This window comes from Natator depressus, chromosome 25 (genome assembly GCF_965152275.1).
Source record: "Natator depressus isolate rNatDep1 chromosome 25, rNatDep2.hap1, whole genome shotgun sequence".
NCBI classification, from domain to species: Eukaryota; Metazoa; Chordata; order Testudines; family Cheloniidae; genus Natator; species Natator depressus.
The window spans coordinates 10787849-10808039 of NC_134258.1; the positions used below are offsets into that span (position 1 = coordinate 10787849).

General features: G+C 55.0%; 1 protein-coding gene across 2 annotated transcripts in view; it reads left to right on the plus strand.

The window, feature by feature from the left end:
* The first annotated feature begins 1023 nt into the window (after window positions 1–1023).
* The window catches only part of HCN2 (hyperpolarization activated cyclic nucleotide gated potassium and sodium channel 2), a 44234-nt gene continuing 25066 nt past the window's right edge, over window positions 1024–20191 (plus strand). Inside the window, exons 1-2 of one of the 2 annotated variants that reach the window (XM_074939482.1) lie at window positions 1024–1493; window positions 13116–13539. In XM_074939482.1, coding sequence (XP_074795583.1) covers window positions 1024–1493; window positions 13116–13539 — 894 coding nt within the window. The remainder of the gene's footprint in view (window positions 1494–13115; window positions 13540–20191) is intronic. The other variant, XM_074939483.1, reaches the window with a different exon arrangement.

Here is a 20191-nt window from a genome sequence, read left to right on the forward strand (position 1 = left end):
TTTAAACAAACATTAAGGAGAGAAAATCAAACACAGTTGCTGGGAGGCACGGCACAAACGGGCCAAGGCTAATGCACTTTGGTGAGGCACAGACAGTAATTCCATAATCCCGCAGCCTGCCGCTGAGACCCTTGCAACTCGTACCAGGTGTGGCAGGGTCATCCTTAGCACTCCCGGACTTGGCTATCCTGGGCTCTGACACTGACAGCATTCTAGGCCTCTATGGCTTTGGGACTCATGCACAACACCTCAGCTGTTTGCTGGGGGCGGGGAGGGGGCTGTGCTGCATTGCTAAGGCCCGGCAGCAAGATGGGACTGCAGGGGGACTGAAGGCTCAAACCTGAATTCTTTTTCCCTGTGGAACTTCTACCTCTCACATTTCCCTCCCAGCTTTTCACTCTTCTATCCCCTCTGCCCATTCCTCCTGTCTTGCCTTATCCTTCCCCGGCCCTCATTTCACTGCTGCGTGCTTCTCTTTTATCCTCCTGGGGCCCTCCTCTCTCTCCTTTCTTTCTCCCTCCAGCATTCCCTTTCTCCTTGCCTTTCTTTCCACCTGCCACCCCGCTCCACTTGATTTCCCTTTCTCCTGTCTCCGTCCCTCTCTCGATTCCTTTCTTCAGTCTGATCCCTCTCCCTCTCCCCTTGTCTTACCCCTTCTCCTGCCTTATCCTACCCCTCCCCCCATCCCTCCTGCCTCCTTCCCCTTCTTCTCTTCGTCTCTCTGCCTCCTTCCCCTTCTTCTCCTTCTCTCCATCCCTCCTGCCTCCTTCCCCCTCTTCTCCTCGTCTCTCTCTCTCTCCCCATCCCTCCTGCCGCCTTCCCCTTATTCTCCTTGTCTCTCTCTCTCCCCATCCCTCCTGCCGCCTTCCCCTTATTCTCCTTGTCTCTCCCTCCTGCCCCCTCTTCTCCCAGTCTCTGTCTCTCTCTCTCCCCGCCCCTCTCCCCGCCCCCGGCCGGGCTGGGCTCTCCACTTGCCGGCTGCGGCTCTCGGGCGGGCAGGGCGAGGGAGGCGGCGGCTGCAGCATGCGGACGGGCAGCGGCGGGGAGGCGGCGGCCGGCGGCGGCGGCGGGGCGCCGGGCCCGGAGGAGCGGCCGGCGGCCGGGGAGGAGCCGGGCCCGGGGGCCAAGCGCGGGCAGCAGCTGCGGGGCGGCAGCATGGGCGGGCGGGCCGGGAAGGGCTCCCCGAACGGGGAGTGCCGGCGCGGGGAGCCGGAGGCCGAGCCGCCCCGCGAGCCCAAGGTCTCCTTCTCGTGCAGCGGGGCCGAGACCGAGAGCGGCTCCCCCGGGGGGCCGGACGGGGCCGGCGGGGAGGAGGGCGGCGAGCCCCGCGGCAGCCAGGCGAGCTTCATGCAGCGCCAGTTCGGGGCCATGCTCCAGCCCGGGGTCAACAAGTTCTCGCTGCGGATGTTCGGCTCCCAGAAGGCGGTGGAGCGGGAGCAGGAGCGGGTCAAGTCGGCGGGGGCCTGGATCATCCACCCCTACAGCGACTTCAGGTACCGGACCCTGGGGGAGGGGGGAGGGGGGGGCTGTAGAGGGGAGAGGCCGGGATGGGGAGGGAAGAGAAGAGCAGGGAGGCTGGGGGGAGAGGCCGGGGTGGGGGGGAGAGAGGGGCAGGGACCCCCGGTTGGGGAGGGTTGGGGGAGGGACCGGGACCATCCACCCCTACAGTGACTTCTGGTACTAGACCCCCAGGGCAGATGGAGATCCTGGGGGGGGCAGGGAGCCTAGGCGTGCATAGGGGGGTGGGGGAAAGAAGGGGGGTAAGATCAACCTTTCAGTGACCTCAAATACAGGGGGAGGCCGGGGAGGGATGCGGGGGGGAAAAGAGGGGCAGAGAGCCCAGGGGGGTGAACCCGGGATGGGGGAGGGGGAAGAGAGAGACAGGGAGCCCAGGTTGGGGGAGGGAACAGGACCATCCACCACTACAGCGACTTCAGGTTCTGGGGGAGCCCGAGGCCAGAGGGGCAGGGGGACCTGGTTTATCTCCTTCCCCCCTGCCCTCGCCCCATCCCACTGATCAGCCCCTCCAGGGTGGGGAGGCGGCTGAGCACCAGGGGGAGAGGCCAGGGCTGGCTGGGAGGCTGGGCGACACTTTGGTGAGAGGGCACCTTGAGCTGTGCCTGGAGAGTGGAGGGGCTGAGAGGAGCTCGGGCTCCGTTTTACACCTTCCCCTCCTGTCTGGCCCTGGGGGCACGGGGTCCCTGATCCCCAGCTGAAGCAGCCGCAAGAGCCCCACAGAGCCCCATCTGAGCGGGCACCAGGCCTCCGGCGTCCCTTGGGGACAGGGAGTGAGGAATCCAAGCTGGGTGCCTTTGACAAGGGCATCCCTTCACCTTGCCCCTGGGCTGGGCTTTTCCTCCGCCCAGGGAGGCCTCTGAACTTCTTTGCCCTCCCGCCCAGGTGCCTGTAACCAAACAGGAAGCCATCACAGTGACCCAGCAGTGTTCAGAGACCCAGCTTTGTCCACGGTCACTCCCAGAGAGGCAGAAATGGGAAGGCAGCTGCAAGGAGCAGGAATAAAATGTGGCCCAGCCCAGTGGGCGATGGTGGCCCCCCCCCCCCCCGGTCTAACATTCCACAGCTGGTGCAGGGAAGCTGCACCTCTTAGGGCAGTCTCCTTCTCCCTGCCATCAGCACTGGGCTGGCCACGTAAACGGAGCGGTGGAAGGTAGGGTGAGCACAGCAGCGGCTGAGGATCTGGCCTCTCCCCTTATTTAAACATCAGTGATGCAGCAGCTTTGTGTGTCTCTCTCTGCCCCTCTCCCCCCCTGCACTACAGGATGTTTTAATGAGGCCAGACTGTGTTCCGAGCTTTAATTCTCCAAGGTGGGTGAAGCCAGGTCCTCAGTGCCGAGGGTTTCCAGCAAGATTTTTCATCCAGCGCCATGGGACTAGAGCCCCTTGGGTGTCACAAAGCAGAACGCAAGCTACTGCAGCAGAGTCTGTGTCCTTTCCATCTGGCATGTCATACAGTATTCTGTCCCCGTCCCCCCCAAGCCTCCTTTGCCAAGCCCTCGGGAGAGCTTTGAATGCTCCCAGTGTTTGCAGAGTTAAATTCAAGCTGCTCGGGGGGTTGGGGGGGGAGGCGTATGATCTGATCAAATATTGTACAGCTATGTGGGTTTTTGCAGTTGTTATTGGGGGGCTGAAAAATGGCCCACGACCCACACTCTCCAAGGCAAAAAGCTGCACAGAAGATGCAGCGGTCACCAGACATCTGGGTGCTCAAGCCCGCTTAGGTACCATTTTCTTCTTCCTTCCCTTGCTATTCCTGCTCTACCTGCATCTCTCTCCGGCAGCATTTGGTAAGTTGGTGGCTGGGGGGGGTCTAACAGCAATGCCGGCTGTCTCCACCTCTGGGGAGGAGGAGATCCAGAGCACCCATGCAGCGGACAGACAGTCTTGCAGTTCGTTCCAGCCCCTCTGTCGTGGTAGCCGCTTAACCTTGTTTCCTGAACCACTGGGCTCTTTTATTTCCTTCATGGTTCTGCTGCTGTTTTCTGTCTGTTTATATGGGCATCTCGGCAGAGGATTGAACTGGGTTCCAAAGCTGTGTGTGGGGATTTTGGAGGATCTTCCTTATTATTAATCCCAGGGGTCACCGTGTTCGTCTGGATCCGCAGGAGCAGCAGAGTCCTGTGGCACCTTATAGACTAACAGACGTATTGGCACAGAAGCTTTCGTGGGTTTTCACAGGACTCTGCCGCTTTTACTTATTATTTGTATCCTAACAGCACCTGCAAGATCAGGGCCCCGTGGTGCTAGGGGCTGTACACATATGTAGTGAGAGATTGTCCTTGCCCCCAAAGAGACAGGGCAGTCAAAGGGTGGGAGGAGAATCCGGGGGAAATGATTTGGCTGAGGTCGTACAGCAGGCCAGTGTCCTAGCAAGGGATGGAACTCGGGTCTCCTGACTCCCAATGGAGAGGGGGCACTGGATTGGATCGGGCTGTGGATTTTGGAGGAACAGGCTGTCTGGTAGGTGACCTCTGGTTACATGCTTGCCGCAGTGCATGTCAATGTTTCTGGAGTGTTTCCCCTGTTCAGAAGACTGTAGCTCCTGTCTGCTGACTGTGATTCCTTACAGGAATTCTCCAGCAGGTCCTATCCAGTGGATCCCCTTCCCCCACTCCCCATGGTGTGGGTCCCTCTCGGGGAAGGGGCCATATATGCTGCAGGGCTGAAACATGACTGACATACTCAGAGGAAAGGCTCCCTGATATATGGCCTTCACTAATCCCATTCTAACAACCTGTAGGGTCATTAATCTTTTTCTATGAGTCTCTGTTGTAGCGAGCTCTACCTTTGCCCTCCTTGTCAATTACCACCACACATCATTTGTCTTGAGGCATTAATGCAGAACAAGCAGCTAACATAAAAAGCGTGATTCGCACCAATGTAGAAGGGAAGGATCAACTCCATAGAAATCAATTCAGTCCCAGTGGTTTCAGGTCAGAATTTGCCCCTGAGTGTCTCTCTCCCCTGTTCCCCCCCCCCCACCTTCCCCCCGCCTTCATTCCATTTGTCGTAGCTTTGTTCTAACGTTATCTGGGGTGGTGCGTTTAAATGATATTAGACCACAACTTGCATTGACATCTGTTTCATCTTGACATTGTACTCTCATCTCCATTGTCTGTCTTGACCTTGTCATAATGAGATCACTGTGGCAATGCTTGGCCTGTGTTTAAGAGAATTAGGAATTAATAGTGCCATGAAGAACACACTTGCTCCCCATGGGCTATTTCTCGCAGTCAGACATTGGGACCATTTCTAAGCATTTCTTTAAAATTGTGTTTTAACAAGAGCCGAGGGCAGACAGTGCCTTGCACTTTTGTGGCGCTTTTGTTCAGTGCTCTGCAAACACTATCCATTGTGCAGCTCCACTCCCCAGTGAAACATCTCCTCCTCTTCTATCCCATTTTACGGCAGACAAGACACTGAAGTCCCTGATTCTGCAATGGGCTCGGTGTCCGCAAATCCATGTCCTGGTTACAGAAACTCCGGATGCCAGGGGGGTTCTGCCTGGGCACCAGGCTTTGCTCTTGCAGAGCTCCTGGCAGAAATGGGGACTATGAGATTTGCCCAAGATTATGCAGTGAGTCAGTGTTAGAATTGGGAATAAAAATGCATGTGTGTTTTGTTGTGATGTGCTTCAATCACAAGGTCATCTGGTAGGCAGCAGCGAGGGCAAAGAACTAGGAGGCAAGAGCACTGGTTCCGTTCCCAGTTCTGCCACCATCCTGCTGTGTGACCATGGGCACATCACTTCCTCTCTGTGTTTTTTTTTCCCCCTCCCACTCTTTGTCTGTTTTGTTTATTTAGGCTATAAACCCTTTGTGGACAGGGACTCATTCGCTAGTATCTAGTGCAATGGCTTCCACTCTCACCTGGGGCCTTTAAGTGCAGAATAAAAAGAACATATACACTGATCTGATACATACACAGAGAGAGCAAAATCTGTGAAGAAATCATATCAAGGTGCATACAGATTTGGCTTTATTTGATTTCCACTCTACATGCCGTTTCTCATCCCAAAATCTGATCAGGATAATGGAATATGTTTCCAGCAATGTTTTCCTTGCAAGATCCATTTTCTCATTTTAAGATAAAATCATTCCCATCTGCATATGTGACATCACTTCATAATCGCACCCATTTGCAGAATGTATCTCATCACGGGCAGAGCACTATAATTATTCATGCAAAATGCAAGGGGGAGATATGCTCGAGGAGCTAAAGTTCCTATTTACACAAATATTGAATTACTAGGAGGCAACAGGGTGGCTGTTTCCTATCACTAGTTGCAAATCTGATAAAAACCTTGTAAATTACATGCTGAAACATACAATGCAGAATTGACCCACCCAGTGATGAGCGGTCTTGTGTTACCCTCTCCATTTATTTCCTGTTCCTGGTGCCTTTTAAAAAATGTCTAGTTAGCACTTTTATCTCCAGTTGAAGCTAAATTTTTAAAGCTAAGATGGGACAGATAACTAAGAGTCAGGACTCATGGGTTCTATTCCCAGTTCTGCAGTGGCCTTGGGCAAATTGCTTAATTTCTCTAAGCCTCAGTTTATCCTTCTGTAAAATTGAGACATAGGAGGGTCAGGAGATGTAATACACCAAAGCATGTTTGTTAAATGCTTTGAGATCTGTGGATATATAAGACACTATAATAGCACCAAGTGTTGTTATAAAAGAGTTTTACAGCCAGCTGGTAGGAACAAACACACTGGGCAGACACAAGGGCCATCTAGTATAGTATCCTGTTTCTGACAGGGGCTAGTGCCAGGTGCTACAGAGGAAGGTGCAGGAAACCCCACAGTAGACAGATGTGGAATAATCTGTCCCCACGTTAGGGTGCATCCTGATTTCTAGTAGTTAGAGCTTGGTTTAAGTCCTGAAGCACGCATGCAACCCCGGAACGTTAGAAACGAGAGCAATACACTTTGGATGAGTCCGTTAGTTGCAGTGGCAAATGTGTGTGTGTCTCTGTGTGTATTTGCTTTGGGACTGTCTGGTGTAGATATACTCGGAGTTTACTCGGAGGATCAAAAATTGCCAAGGGAGTGACTGGGAGTCCTGTCATCTGACTCAAAGGCACCATTTCCCTGCAACTGCAGATGGGAAATAAACCTGAGCAAGATGCTTTACCAGCAGGACCTCACCCGAAAGAAAACCCTGCAATAGCTTTGGAACTACCAGGCAGGGCTATGTCAAAGCAAGTGCTATGGCAGGTGTGTGTTTTAGATAAACAATTTTGTGCCAATTAGCTGAACCCTTTATACCCATGGCAAGTTGCCCATGTGGCTTTTGATGCTGCAAAGCATGCAGCTGCTGGTCTAGTAATCTTTACCAGAATTTGTATTGCTTCCCTGGGATGTCTGGCCTGTTGTTTCTGGTGGTGGTGTTTTTAAAGGGACATCTTAGCTGCATATTTATGTGATGCCCTCTCTCTCTGAGCTGAGAGACCACTCTGATGAACTGGTTATTACTGATATCCTTGGTGATTCTTCCTTGCTGTGGAATTAATGCAAAGTGGTCATAATTGATAGACGGGAGACGGACTTAGTAGTTTGTTCATCAGGAACATGAGCTAGCAGCTACTGCTTCAGGGACATGTTTTAAGGGTTTGGAAACTTTTTTTTATGACTGCTAAGAATGCTGCAAAGCAACCCCCAAAGGATCCGTAAAGGAAATTGGTAGCCGATGAAATGTCACACACAGCTGTGTTGGAAACCTTGCGTACTTGACTGTTTGAGATCGGGTTCAATAATGTAGGGCTCACTGTATCTTAAACACCTGGGCCAAACTTTTCAAACCTGGTTCCTACAGATAGGCTCCTAAACCCACTTAAATAAGTGGCCCGATTCCTTTTTTCAAAAGCGGTGATGGCCCACTGCTCCCATGGACTTCCGTTGGATATGTGGGTGTGCAGCATTTCTGAAAAACAGGCTGTTTGTACTTAGGTGCCTCAATATTGATATAGGAGCCTAACCTTAGACAACTGGTATGACCCTTTTGGCCTTAGGGCCTCATCTAAAAGGTGCTGAGGATGTGGGGGCTCAGCACTCCTGAAAATCAGGACCTTGCTCTTTGTGTCTTTAAATCCTTATTTATCCTGATGGCTATTAATCTTCAAGCAGCATCATGGCGAATTAAACATTGCATTGGTTAATGGTAGGGGGGATGACTCGCGTAATAGAAGGGAAAGAACTGGCATGTGTTGCTTGTTTACTCTTTTGACTCACCCTAAAATTTCTGCTTTCTGCACTCTGGTAATGAAGCATATTTTAGGCTGGGCTGGAAAAATATTTGATGATTGCTTGCACTGTTTCATTTTCTCTGGCATTCTGTTGCTGGGGTTTAGTTTACAAATGTTCCCTGCTCTGAATCTCTGACCACGGTGAGCTGTCCGTGGTGCTGAAATCTAATGCGCTTGAGATTTCTGCCCAGGAGGAATCATACCATAGAATCAGAGGACTGGAAGGGACCTTGAGAGGTGATCTAGTCCAATTCCCTGCACTCACGGTAGGACTAAGTTTTATCCAGACCATCCCTGACAGGTGTTTGTCCAACCTGCTCTTAAAAATCTCCAATGATGGAGATTCCACAACCTCCCTAGGCAATTTATTCCAGTTCTTAACTACCCTGACAGTTAGGAAGTTTTTCCTAATGTCCAACATAAACCTCCCTTGCTCCAATTTAAGCCCATTGCTTCTTGTCCTATCCTCAGAAGTTAAAGAGAACAATCTCTCTCCCTCCTCCTTGTAACAACCTTTTATGTACTTGAAAACTGTTCTCATGTCCCCTCTCAGTCTTCTCTTCTCCAGACTAAACAAACCCAATTTTTTCAATCTGCCTTCATAGGTCATGTTTTCTAGACCTTTAAGCATTTGTGTTGCTGTTCTCTGGACTTTCTCCAATTTGTCCACATCTTTGCTGACACGTGGCGCCCTGAACTGGACACACTACTCCAGCTGAGGCCTAATCAGCGCGGAGTAGAGCGGAAGAATCACTTCTCGTGTCTTGCTTACAGCACTCCTGCTAATACATCCTAGAAGTAGTGCTTGTAGGGGGAATGGGGATGATCTGCTGGTTTGCTCTGTTGTTGCATCTGCAGTCTTGAAATTCCAGTGGCAAAATTAAAAAGGATTAGTGCAAACTTCTGCAGCAGGCTTCTGCGCCGAGGGAGTTGAGAACTCTGAAGCCTCTGGGACAAGTAACTCCCTTCCCACCCTTCCCTGAGAACACTGGCATTGGCAGTGCTGTTATTATTTACGATTTGTATTGGGGTGGTCCTGCTGTCATGGGCCAGGACCGCATTGTGTTAGGTGTTGTGCAAACACAGCAAAAAAGCACAGGCCCTGTCCCGCAGAATTTACAATCCATTGTCTTCATAATCTTGTATTCTCTCCTGAGCGTTGGGTTTCTGTTAAGTCAGGGAGCAGGGTGCCTAATGGAAGAGGTGCCCAGAATTTACATGCTCATATCCCATCTTTAATCGCTTTTAAAACTATATTTTCAGTAGTGTGGAATGGATCCCTCCTTCCACGTGCTCACTCTCCCCTGAGGAATACTTACTAACTAGGCTTTACCCAGCTCTGCTATGTGATTACACAGGATAGCTCTTCTGAAAACACAGTAAGTGATCAGGGCTGGTTTGTCAGTCTCAGTGGGCCATATTTGGCCCTGATTCCCATGGGGTTGCAATGGGATTCAGGTCAGAGGAGAATTTTTCCCAGTGTGTCTAGATTTATTCTCTCCGATTTTCACAGCTCTGCTTGGCTAATGCCCACTGGGACTTGCAGCGTAAACAGGGGTCAGTTTACAATGAGCCCTCAGCTGCGCACCTGGTTCTGCCACTGATTCATTACCTGACCTTGGGTGAGTCCCTGAACCTCTCTGGGCCAAACTTTCCTTCGAAAGAGCTCTGCTTCCACTTAGGCACCTGAATTGGTGGCCAGATTCTCCCAAGAGCCCCATGCATTGGGTGCTGGGCAGCTCTGGCCAACTCATTAGGTGCCTACACAGGGGAGGAGCAGTTTTGAAAATCTGTCTCCAGTTGTGGGTGCTGAGCCCTTGGCAATCTGGCCCTGAGCTACACTGGGGGATCTGCCCCTCTGTTCCCCCCATCAAATGGCACGATGTTCCCTTCCTCCCCGGGGTGCTGTTAGACTCAATGAATTCTCTGTAAAGCACTTAAAGACTGGCTCTGAAGTATTATGTTGGGAGTTCTGTTCCCGGCCAGCAATGCAAGATATTGCCCCCTCCATCTCTAGCCTCTTGGAGGAAGACTTCTTCCTTCAGTCCATCAGCCGTTTCATTCGCCCCAGACCTTCCACCTCTCAGCTACACCCCCAAGTGCCAGCCTGGAGCCTGGTCTGCCAGAGCCACTGCAGCTCTCTAAATACTCAGTTTGCAAGAGCTTTTCCATTGCCTTCATCACTCGCCTCGTGTCCCGGCCAGCGACCGCTGTGGGGCCTCTTGGTGTTGTGTGAACGGGGCTGGCTGCCGTCCACCCTGAGCGTTAGCGCCAAGTGGCTGGGCATGCCCAGAAAGCGAGCCAGAGGCACGCAGGCTCAAAGGTGGCATGCAGACCCCGTGGCGGAGGCCAGGACAGAAAGTTTTGCTTCGGCGGGTCCCCTGGAATCCTGAGCATTTTGCTGCAGACTCGCCGGGCAGAGCTACCCTCGAGAGTCTTTGGGGTGTTTTTGGATCTAGCGTGTAGAATTTGGGCAAGGGGGCGAGATGGCTTGTGCAGTTGTTAATGGATTTGGGGGCCTTTCACCTCCATCAGTCTCCCCCTACTCCAGCGTTCCCTGAACTCTAAGTCCCCCCTGGGACTTTGAAGAGGAAGGGGGGTGGTCTTGTGGTTAAGGTGCGACATAGGAATTTGGGAGCCCTGGGTTCGCTTCCCGCTCTCTGCCTCAGGTGTCTGTTGGTAGAATGGGGATAATACCTGAGTCACGGGACTACCTTCGCTCCTACAGGTGAGGCACTCGGATACTGTGACGCCTGGGTAGCTGGAATCCCAACCACATACTCGCCCCCTGAGGGGGTCCTGGTGGAGCTCTCTTGTCACCCGTCGCTACCTCTTTGACTGGCCAGAGGGGGACCCTGAGACCCAGAGAGATGAGGTGATTTGCTCAAGGTCATACAGGAAGGCTGTGGCAGAGCTGGGAATAGAACCCAGGCCCCCCCGTACAAAGCCACTAGACCATACTGCCTCTCTCTCCTCTCCACTGTGTCTGTTCCCTCTGCAGCCTCTGGGGATAATTGAAGGGTACCTTGGAGATGCACCCCTCGCTGTGCTCTGACGTCATAATTGTGCAGCGGTGACCTCACTAACTCTTGCCTCGGTAACGTCTCAGGTGCAGGCTGTCGCTGGAGAACGGCCAGGGGGCTGGCTGCAAAAGGACTTTTGCTTTTCCCTTTGAAAGATGCAGGTTTACCTCTATTCACGTGCCAGCCTTTATCGGGGCCGGGGGGAGGGGGGGGAGGAGAGCCAGCCCCCCTTCCCCAAATGTACACTAGCTCCTCAGCCTGCAGTGACCATGTATCCGTCTGCTCCCCCTCTCTGGGTTTTCAGTGGCTTGCGCCTGCCTTTGCTTGAGTCCTGCGGCTTTGAGACCTTTTGTGCGGCGAGGTGCCCCCAGGAACTGCACGAATAAATTGCCATCGTTAGCTGCCGTGATGCCATCCCTGCCGTCTCCCGTGCAGAAAACGAGGGTCGTCGGCGCCGCAGCACCACGCCCGGCGGCAAAAAACGCATCCCGGCCCCGTGTCGTTATCTTGTCGAGCCGGGTGTCTGGTGCACGGGGGACGAGAGGCTGGGAATTAGCCGACACGGCCAATTGCTCAGAGACCCCCTGAGGTCAGACAGAGGGCCGGCCCATTGGCTGCATTCCTTGATTCGGAGAGAGGAGGGTGTGCAAGGGTTTTTCTTTAGCATCGGCCTGTTAAACCCGCAGCAGTCTCTCTGTCCCCCCCCCCAGCCCCCCTGTGCAGACACATGATTGCTCCGCTGCAAGGGGTTGGTGCGTTCCCTGAGCGGGTGAGCACCATGTTAACGAGGAGACGGGAGCAGCATGCTGATGTTAGGATGGGGCTGTGGGTCTCTGCTTCGACCTTGCAGGCACCTGGGAAAGGTCGTTGCTGGCCTGAAGGTGTGGGGAAGGGCCGGGGGAGTTGGGGACAGGTAGAAAACACACTGGGGAGGCGAGAGTAGACCCCCCCCCCAACCTTAATCCGCCCGCCTCCCTCCTTCTGACGGAGGTTGCAGGAAGCATTGGCTTAAGCTGCAGTTGTACGTGATTCAAACCAGCGTATGCCCAGCCTCTCTCTGGAGGCAAAAGCACCTGAATAAATTGCCACACAACACGCCAGCCCGTGCTGCTGTCAGCATTGTGTGCACGAGGGGCCACGCAGTCCCTGAGAGAGCGAGGCGAGGCTCCCTTCCCCCCTTCCATGTGGAGCTGTGGGGAGGCTCTGGGGAGATGGGGTTTCTGGAGTCAGTTCTGGAGAGTTTCCACCTCTCGGCCCTGGATGGCCCCTGGTCAGAGGGCCCCGATCTGGCAGGAAGCTGTTTGTTCTCAGAAGGGAAGCGCTCTCAAGGGTTAGAGCAGGAGACTGGGAGTCAGGACTCCTGGGTTCTATTCCCAGCTCCAGAACTGCCTTCCCGGCATGGCCAGGAAGGACGAAGGAGCCGTGTGGAGCTCAGGAAGTTGAGTGGCCAGTAGACCCCAGGTTGCTGAACTGGGGTCCATGTCCCTTGCCCAGTAGTGCCTCCCCCAGCCTGGTTGGTTGTCCCAAGCAATGGGGGTTTGCAGATCCCTCAGGATCTCACTCCATTTCCTGCTGCTCCGTCTCCCTTCCATCCCCTTAGCCCCCGTTTTATGGTCCAGCCCCATGTTGATCCAGCACCCTGAATGTGCACAGACCTAGCGTTAGAAAATCCACACTCTGCGGGGCAGGGGGGTCCTGCAGACACCCCCACCACGGGTGACCTCATCCAGCCCTTGGACTGCATGTGTTTGCAGTCAGGCCCTACACAAGACAAGCACAGAGCCACATGAAGAGGAGGGTGGAGGAAGGGAGGAGAAGGGGGGGCAGGTTCCAGAGAGCTGGGTTTGGGGCAGGAGGGACGGGACACATGGGGAAGCTTTTCCCAGCAGCCAGACAGCAGGTACGAGGCAGGGAGCGGGGGCAAGGGAGAGGAGAGGGGAGTGGGATGAGGGCTTGTCTGGTGTCAAGGCACCACATGGCATGGTGCCCACTGTGCCTAAATGCTGCCATCAGACCACCCCTCCGGGGCAGAGCTGGCAAATCGACCCTTTACATGGTGACTCCCCACCCTGTGCTGCTCGGAGCCCCGACCGGAAGTCTATTTCTGCAGGGCCCAGGAGCTCCCTTCACATGGGCGATGCCTCCTCCCCTGGCAAGGGAGAGCTCCAGCTGCTTCTCCCCTTGCACGGCCTCCCACACCCGCTTCCCAGGAGGGTCCCGCCTGCAGGAGGCTGTTGTGAGGATGGGCAGGGGCGGGGGAGCACAGTAAATGAAGAGGGAACCCAGAGGGCTTGTCGGTGATGTCTCCTTCTGCTCTGCCTCTCCAGGTTCTACTGGGACTTCACGATGCTTCTCTTCATGGTGGGCAACCTCATCATCATCCCGGTGGGCATCACCTTCTTCAAGGAGGAGACCACAGCCCCCTGGATCGTCTTCAATGTGGTCTCCGACACGTTCTTCCTCATGGACCTGGTGCTGAACTTCCGCACGGGGATAGTCATCGAGGACAACACGGATATCATCCTGGACCCGGAGAGGATTAAGAAGAAGTACCTGAAGACCTGGTTCGTGGTGGATTTTGTCTCCTCCATCCCTGTGGATTATATTTTCCTCATCGTGGAGAAGGGCATCGATTCGGAGGTGTACAAAACGGCCCGGGCCCTCCGCATCGTCCGCTTCACCAAGATCCTCAGCCTGCTGCGTCTGCTACGGCTCTCCCGGCTTATCCGCTACATCCACCAGTGGGAAGAGGTAAGGGGTCTCTCTCAGCCCGATGGCCTTTGGGCACCTGCCTGCCTCTGAGGCCGGCTGGGCTGCATTCCCTTCCTCCATCAGCGCACAGGCAGCTTCTTCTGGCGCTCTCGCCCCGAGTCCAAAGGGCTGAGATGGATGAGTTCAGGCCCCTCAGCTCGAGGAGGTGGCTAAGCAGGGGCGAGTTATGGCTCCGTAGCCAAAGGTGCTGGTTGCTTAGAACGCCAGCCGAAGAGCCCTATGCCATCAGCCCCTCTGCAAAGCCGGTCCTTGCTGCCAAACGTGCAGTGGGTTTTGTTGATATGGGCCCCTGCCTGCTGGGAATGGACTGAGACTTGGCAAACTCATTTCACACAGGCCACCAAATTGCCGTCAGATGGTGATGACTGGCTGCCACTAATACAAACTGTCCTGGCCTGGATTTTCTTGTCATCGTAGTAATAATGGGATTGAGTCTAACTTATTGTCTCGCTGGCTCAAAGTGCTTTACAACCCTAAGCTAAGTCTCCCATAAGTCTCTAAGTCTAAGTCTCTCCTGGCGGTGTCCCCCATAGCTGGGGAAACTGAGGCACATGCACCGAATGACTTGTTCGAGGTCATCCAGGGAAGACTTTGTCAGAGCTGGGAATAGAACCCAGGAATCCTGACTTCCGGTCTCCTGCTCTAGCTGCTAGAGAGCACTCCTGCCTTCATTCAGCTTGTGGCCCCCCTGGATTATTGTTAAGCCCTTCCCACCCCGCCCATGTACTACCACTGCATCTCCTCCTGCTCCCTGCACCCCACCCCCCAGAGATGGCATGGTTGGGGACACCAGTCTCTTAAGGGTGCCAGCCTGAATAACCAGCTCCTCCCCAGCTTGAGAGGCTGGTGATGGTGGTGGTGGGGGGGGAATGGTTAGGGTGTGTATCATCGCCCCCCGTTTCCCGCCCCGGGCTGAGCGTCGCCCAGCTGACAAGCCCGCAGGCACCCGCCCCTGTGGTTCCGTATCCGTGTCCGGTGTGAGCTGTGGTTACCTGAGGCGTACATTGCAACCGTGTGTGAGTGTGTGTGTTTGGGGGTGGTGTCTTTTGAGGCTCCCTTTGAATTGGGCAGGCCCATCCTTCCAGTGGAGGTCAGCCCTGGGAGAGGATCGCATCCCGCAGCCCGGGTCATGGATCAGGACTCCGTTGCGCTAGGCGCTGTACAAACAGAACCAGTCCCTGCCCCAGAGAACTGACAGTCTAATACGCAGGTGTCTGCAGCACGTGTGTGGATTCAGTGTGCTGTGTGCGCACACGGGGAGATGCGAGTACCTCCGGGATTGTGTATCTGATAAGTGTGCGCTGTGCATTTGTGTGCCTAGAGATGTGAATGGACATCCGTGTGTGGCTGGGCGTGTCTCCGTGTGTCTAGGCCCTGGTGTTTGTGTGTGCACATTCACACCCTCGTGCACAGAGACAGCGTGGACTAGTGAACCGGAGCACCAGTGCCACTGACTCGACTTTGAGCAAATCCCTTCCCGCTCTCTGCCTCAGTTTCCCCTTCTGTAAAACAGGCTGTCTCACAAAGACGGTTGGGAGGATTCATTGCTGTGTTTTCTTGCCTCCATAGCACTTAAGTGCCTGCAAAGTGCTGTGTAAGTGCTAAGGAACATGCTACAGAGCGAGTGACTGTAAATGCGGGTGTTGGGGGCAGGTGAGGGTTTGGCGTGTAGCTGTGTGGCTAGGGGTGTAGCGGTAAAAAAAGAAATGGGTAGACTACACTAAACCCCGTAGTCCCCATCTGAGAAGTAGGAAAACTCCCTTACCCTCATCTACGCTGCCGAGGTGGTGGTGGGGGTGTTATGTACACCTGGGGCTGTGTGGGTGAGCTGGGATGTGCCTCTGCCGTGTGTGTGTGTGTGTGTGTGTGGCGGTTGCCTCTGTGTATGGGGTGTGTGTGTGTGTGTGTGTGTGTGTGTGTAGCCAGTTGCCGGTGTATGTGCTGGTTGTCTCTGTGTGGGGTGTCTGTGACGGTTGCTGGTGTGTGTACCAGTTGCCAGTGTGGTGTATCTGTTGCCGGTGTGTGTACTTTGTGATTGTGTGTACCGATTGCCTTTGTGTGTGGTGTGTTTACTGTTTGCTGGTGTGCATAGCGGTAATGTGTGTGTGTGTGTGTGTGTGTGTCAGAGTGTATATCAGTTGCCTTTGTATGGTGTGTGTACTGTTGCCGGTGTGCGTGGCGGTAGCCTCGGGGGGTGTGTGTGTGTGTGTGTGTGTGTGTACTGGTTGCCTTTGTGGGTGTGTGTGTGTGTACCAGTTACTGGTGTGCGTGGCGGTAGCCTCGGGGTGTGTGTGTGTGTGTGTGTGTGTGTACTGGTTGCCTTTGTGGGTGTGTGTGTGTACCAGTTACTGGTGTGCGTGGTGGTAGCCTCTCTCTGTGTGTGGCGGGTTGTGTACCAGTTGCCGGCGCGTGTCGGTTTGAGTTTCCTGACCGCTCTGCTGCTTGGGTGTTGCAGGAGCTGGCGGCTGCGGTGGGAGCGCCGTCTGTGTGACGGAGAGCGGGGCCCCTCGCCCGCTGCTCCCTGAGCTGGCACAGGACCGAGGTGGGCCGTGAACTACCTGCCGCTCCCTGGCGTCTCTCGCCCTTCGCTGCTCTCTCTGGGGAGCCAGCGGGTGAGGGAACGCTGGGTGCGAAGGCAGCGCCGGCGCCCCTCTCCTCGCAGGGAACGGCTCTGAGCGGCAGCGGGGATGGGACTGACTAATGGCTCTGCCGCCCAGCCAGCGCTGAGAGGATCTGCAGTGCGGAGGCTGGGCACAGTGACATCAGCTCGGGAGAGAGGAGCCCGACCCCCCCGGGCTCTTCCCGGCCGCTCCTCTCCGCTGCAGTCCAGCCTGGCGAGGTCGGGGGCTCTGGGCTGGAGTTTTGCAGCTGGCAGCTCCAGGGCCCGAGGCCGCGTCTAGCACAGAGAAGCCGACCGACCGGGCTGAGCTTTGAAGGTCATGGCCACCCAGGGCTGCAAACCACCAACCTTGGCCTATCTAAACAGGAGCCAAGTGCTAGGGTAGTGCCACCCGGCGGGTGCCCTTCTCTCTGCCCCTGCTGGGTGGTTGTTTTGGCAGGGGGGTGCTAATAAACAGTTAGGATTTGGGAGTTCCTGGCTCCTGGGGCCGCCTTCTGAAAGTCGGGCCCTGGCCCTCCTGCTGACAGGGGACTGATTGAAATGCCTAGCTCGGTGCTGGCTGAGCCCAGCCCCCTTGCTTCACCCCACAAATCTCCGTGCACGGGGGGCTGTGAAAGGCGGCTGCTTTGTCCCTAAATTCCCTCGTCTCTTCCCATCCGAAGATGGCCTCTCAAAACCATCCCCATCTGCCTCGCCGCTAGCAGGAAGGGGAGCAAGCGCCCCAGACTCCTCGGCAGGGGCCTGCCTCAGTTGCCCCGGACTCTCCTTTCTCTGCCGGGCTCCCCGCCCGGCTCCTCATGGCCTTGTGGAGAGACAGGTTTGCTGGGCCTCATCCCAGACTTTAGGAGGAGTTTTCCCATGACCCAGAGCCAGCCACCCGATCTCAGCTCTGCTCCACGGATGCCCGACGCTTGGCTCTGGGAAGGGAGCCTTGGCCAAGTCCTACATGGATGGTGCCACCTACGCTATGACTGGCTGTCTTCTGCCTAGGTGACCCCAAATGCTCCCCACACACACACACCCGTGATACCCCCACACACACACACACAGCCTCGTGGAGACTGGCTGTCAGTGGCTGATTAGCAAAGAGCAGCGGATACGTCTGTGCACGTCCCGCCATGTTTTCACGCACGTGCGTCTGCCTCCCACCAGGGTCGGTGCTTATGCTCCATGTTCACAGTGGCATCTGAATTGGGGATTTCCTGGCAATGGGATCTGGGTCTAAAGGGAGTTGGAACAGGGGCCAGTGGGGGGGCCAATGGTCAGAGCCCAGAGCGAGGAGCTGCCAGGTTCTAAACCTGACTCTGGCCCAACTCTTGGGCCAAACTGCCTCAGTTGCGCTGCTTTTCTGTGCCTCGGTTTCCCTACCTGTAATATAGGGATGGCATTTACCTAATCCTTAAACCCTCTCTGGGTGGCAATGGGGACAAGGATCGGGCACTTAGATTCCTTCCCTGGCACATTGCAGAGCAGAGGCTGACGCAGCACAGTGATGGGGCCTTTGAATCCGAGGGAACTTGGGAATGATTGGGGCCTGCAGAGACCATCCTGCAGTTTGCCGGCTGTGATGTCGCATCTGATGTCATAAGCATGATGTCACAGGCTGTGGGTGTGACAAGGCCAGGAGCAGGGACGGTCTCACCTGACCCTTGCCCGGAGGGAGCGCACCGATTCCTTGCTGGGGTTGGGCAGGGATTGGGATCCAAGTGGCATCCCCTGCCCTAAAGGGAGATTGGGATTTGGGGGTCACACCCAGCTCTGAGGGCAGCATGGGCTTCTGGGTTTGCTTTCTGCTGAACCTGGCCCACACACGGGGCCCTGGTTTGGGTCGCTGCTGGAACGCTCGGCAGGGGACCCAAAAAGCCCAAGCTGCCCCATGCTGCCTGCTGCAGGTTTCCATGCTGCGAGGAACCCCGCCAGGGAAGCGCCGCTCACACTGGATCAGAGCTGACAGCCCGCTCACTGCCGTCGAGTCCTGTCAGCGGGGAGAGTGGCCCTGCACCGTGACCCAACTCAATAGGGGGAGAGCACAGCGCTGTCACTCCCTTGTCTCTGTTGGACGCGGGAGACTCCTTCTGCCTAAGCACAGGGTCTGTGGGACCCCCTGTTGCCCAGAGCTCCGGGGAGCTGCTTCCCTGCACCTGATGGGCAGGGGAGCTGATGCTGACACATGCAGGGCTACAGAGCGGATCCAGATTCTTGCTTTGGGCCTCACTTTTGTGCCATCATCCACCGTCTCTCCCATCCTGCCCTTCCCCCTGAGTCCCTGCACAGGGGCTCTCAACCTTTCCAGACTCCTGTCCCCCTTTCAGGAGTCTGATTTGTCTTGCGTAGCCCAAGTTTCACTTCACTTAAAAACAACTTGCTGACAAAATCCGCCGTAAAAATACAAAAGCATCACAGCACATTGTGACTGAGAAATGGCTGTTTCTCATTTCTACCATATAATTATACAATCCATCGATTGGAATATAGATACTGTACTTAAGTTTCAGTGTGCAGCACCCAGAGCCGTGTAAACAAGTCAATGGTTGAAATTTTAGTTTGTGCTGACTTTGCTAGTGCTTTTTATGTAGTCTGTTGTAAGACTAGACAAATCTCTAGCTGAGTGGATGTACCGCTCCCCGGAAGATCTCTGCGCATCCCCAGGGGTATGAGTACCCCTGGCTGAGAACCACTGGGTAGTACATAGGAATTGGGTAATATCCCTTTCAATAGTTTGGGAGCCTTCAAGTGGGGCTTTCCTCTACTTCAAGCCCCCAGCTAACGAGCTGAAACTGGGGAGAAAGGAAGACTCCTTATCTCTGCTTACAGCTGAGACCCAGAGAGAGAAAGGGACTGGCCCAAGGGAGTTGGTGTCCGAGCTGGGAACTGAACCCCCATCTCCTGGATCCCCTGTTCCTTAACCTGCCAGGAGCACGACGGCATGAAACCAGCCTCGGCCGGCAGCACTAGCTGCTCCGTTAACTCTTTTCCATCTCTTCCGTCTGTAATTCCTTCCGCTCCTGTCAGTGTCATGCATGGATGCAGCAGCCCTGCCTGTGGCCAGCTCCCTCCCCATCAAATAGCTCCTATTAATAACCATGGCGGGCGGCCGTTTGTAATAAATGTTTAATTTCGTGCCGCCTGCTTCCTTCCTTCCAAGCGGGAACGTCTAAACTGCTGTTTTTAGCCCTGTAGTGTGAGCCCCGCGAGTCAGTCAGTTGATCCAGGCTCTGAGACACATTGCCATGTTGCAGGGCGGGGGGGTTGGTTACCTGCAGTGTCCCATGTCCTTCAGCGGGGAAGTCAATCCCCTGCGTGCTGTGTGAGCATGGTCCGCCCACGTGCCTCTGTCCCACCGTTCTGAAAGCTGAGCCCTGACAACCAGAGAATGCCCCCTCCCCGCCCCGTGCTGTGTTAAAGGCCTTCATTCATCTCTCTCCCCGCCTGGACTCATCCTTCCTCTCCTTGGATGACCCAGGGTCATAATGACGTGTTGACGTTACAGTGTCATTGTCACCCTTGGAAACAAAGGACCATTCCCACCTCCGAGCAATTGTTTCAGGCTCTCTGCAGACTCATGCAGATGCTGCTGCATTGGCCCCATGTGGGGCGTGTTTACAAGGTTTGCTCTAACAGGTAGAGACTTGGGGGTTTTTACTGGAAGTTTGGATGATGGCCAACAATTGAGAGGTTTGTCCTTGCCCCCCGCCCTCCCCTTTAAACACACGCCCATTGGGACATGCTGGCCTACCCCAGGCCCTGCTGTGGGCACTCAGCGGTATCTCTGTTGTCAGAGACTCCCTGGATTGTCTCCTCTCGCAGTGCAGAGTAGCGTTCCCTCTGCTCGCCCCGGTCCTGCCAGCAGGTGTGCGGGCTCAGATTCCACAGGGATGGGCTGTGGTCTAAGAACCTAGATAGAAAACGTGGCTCCCCTGGCTTCTCCCGGAAGTGCCCTTGTGGGGTATGGCCGGCATCGGTTTCAGAGTGGTCCATGTCCCACAGTGCCCAGCTGTGCCCAGGCCTGCC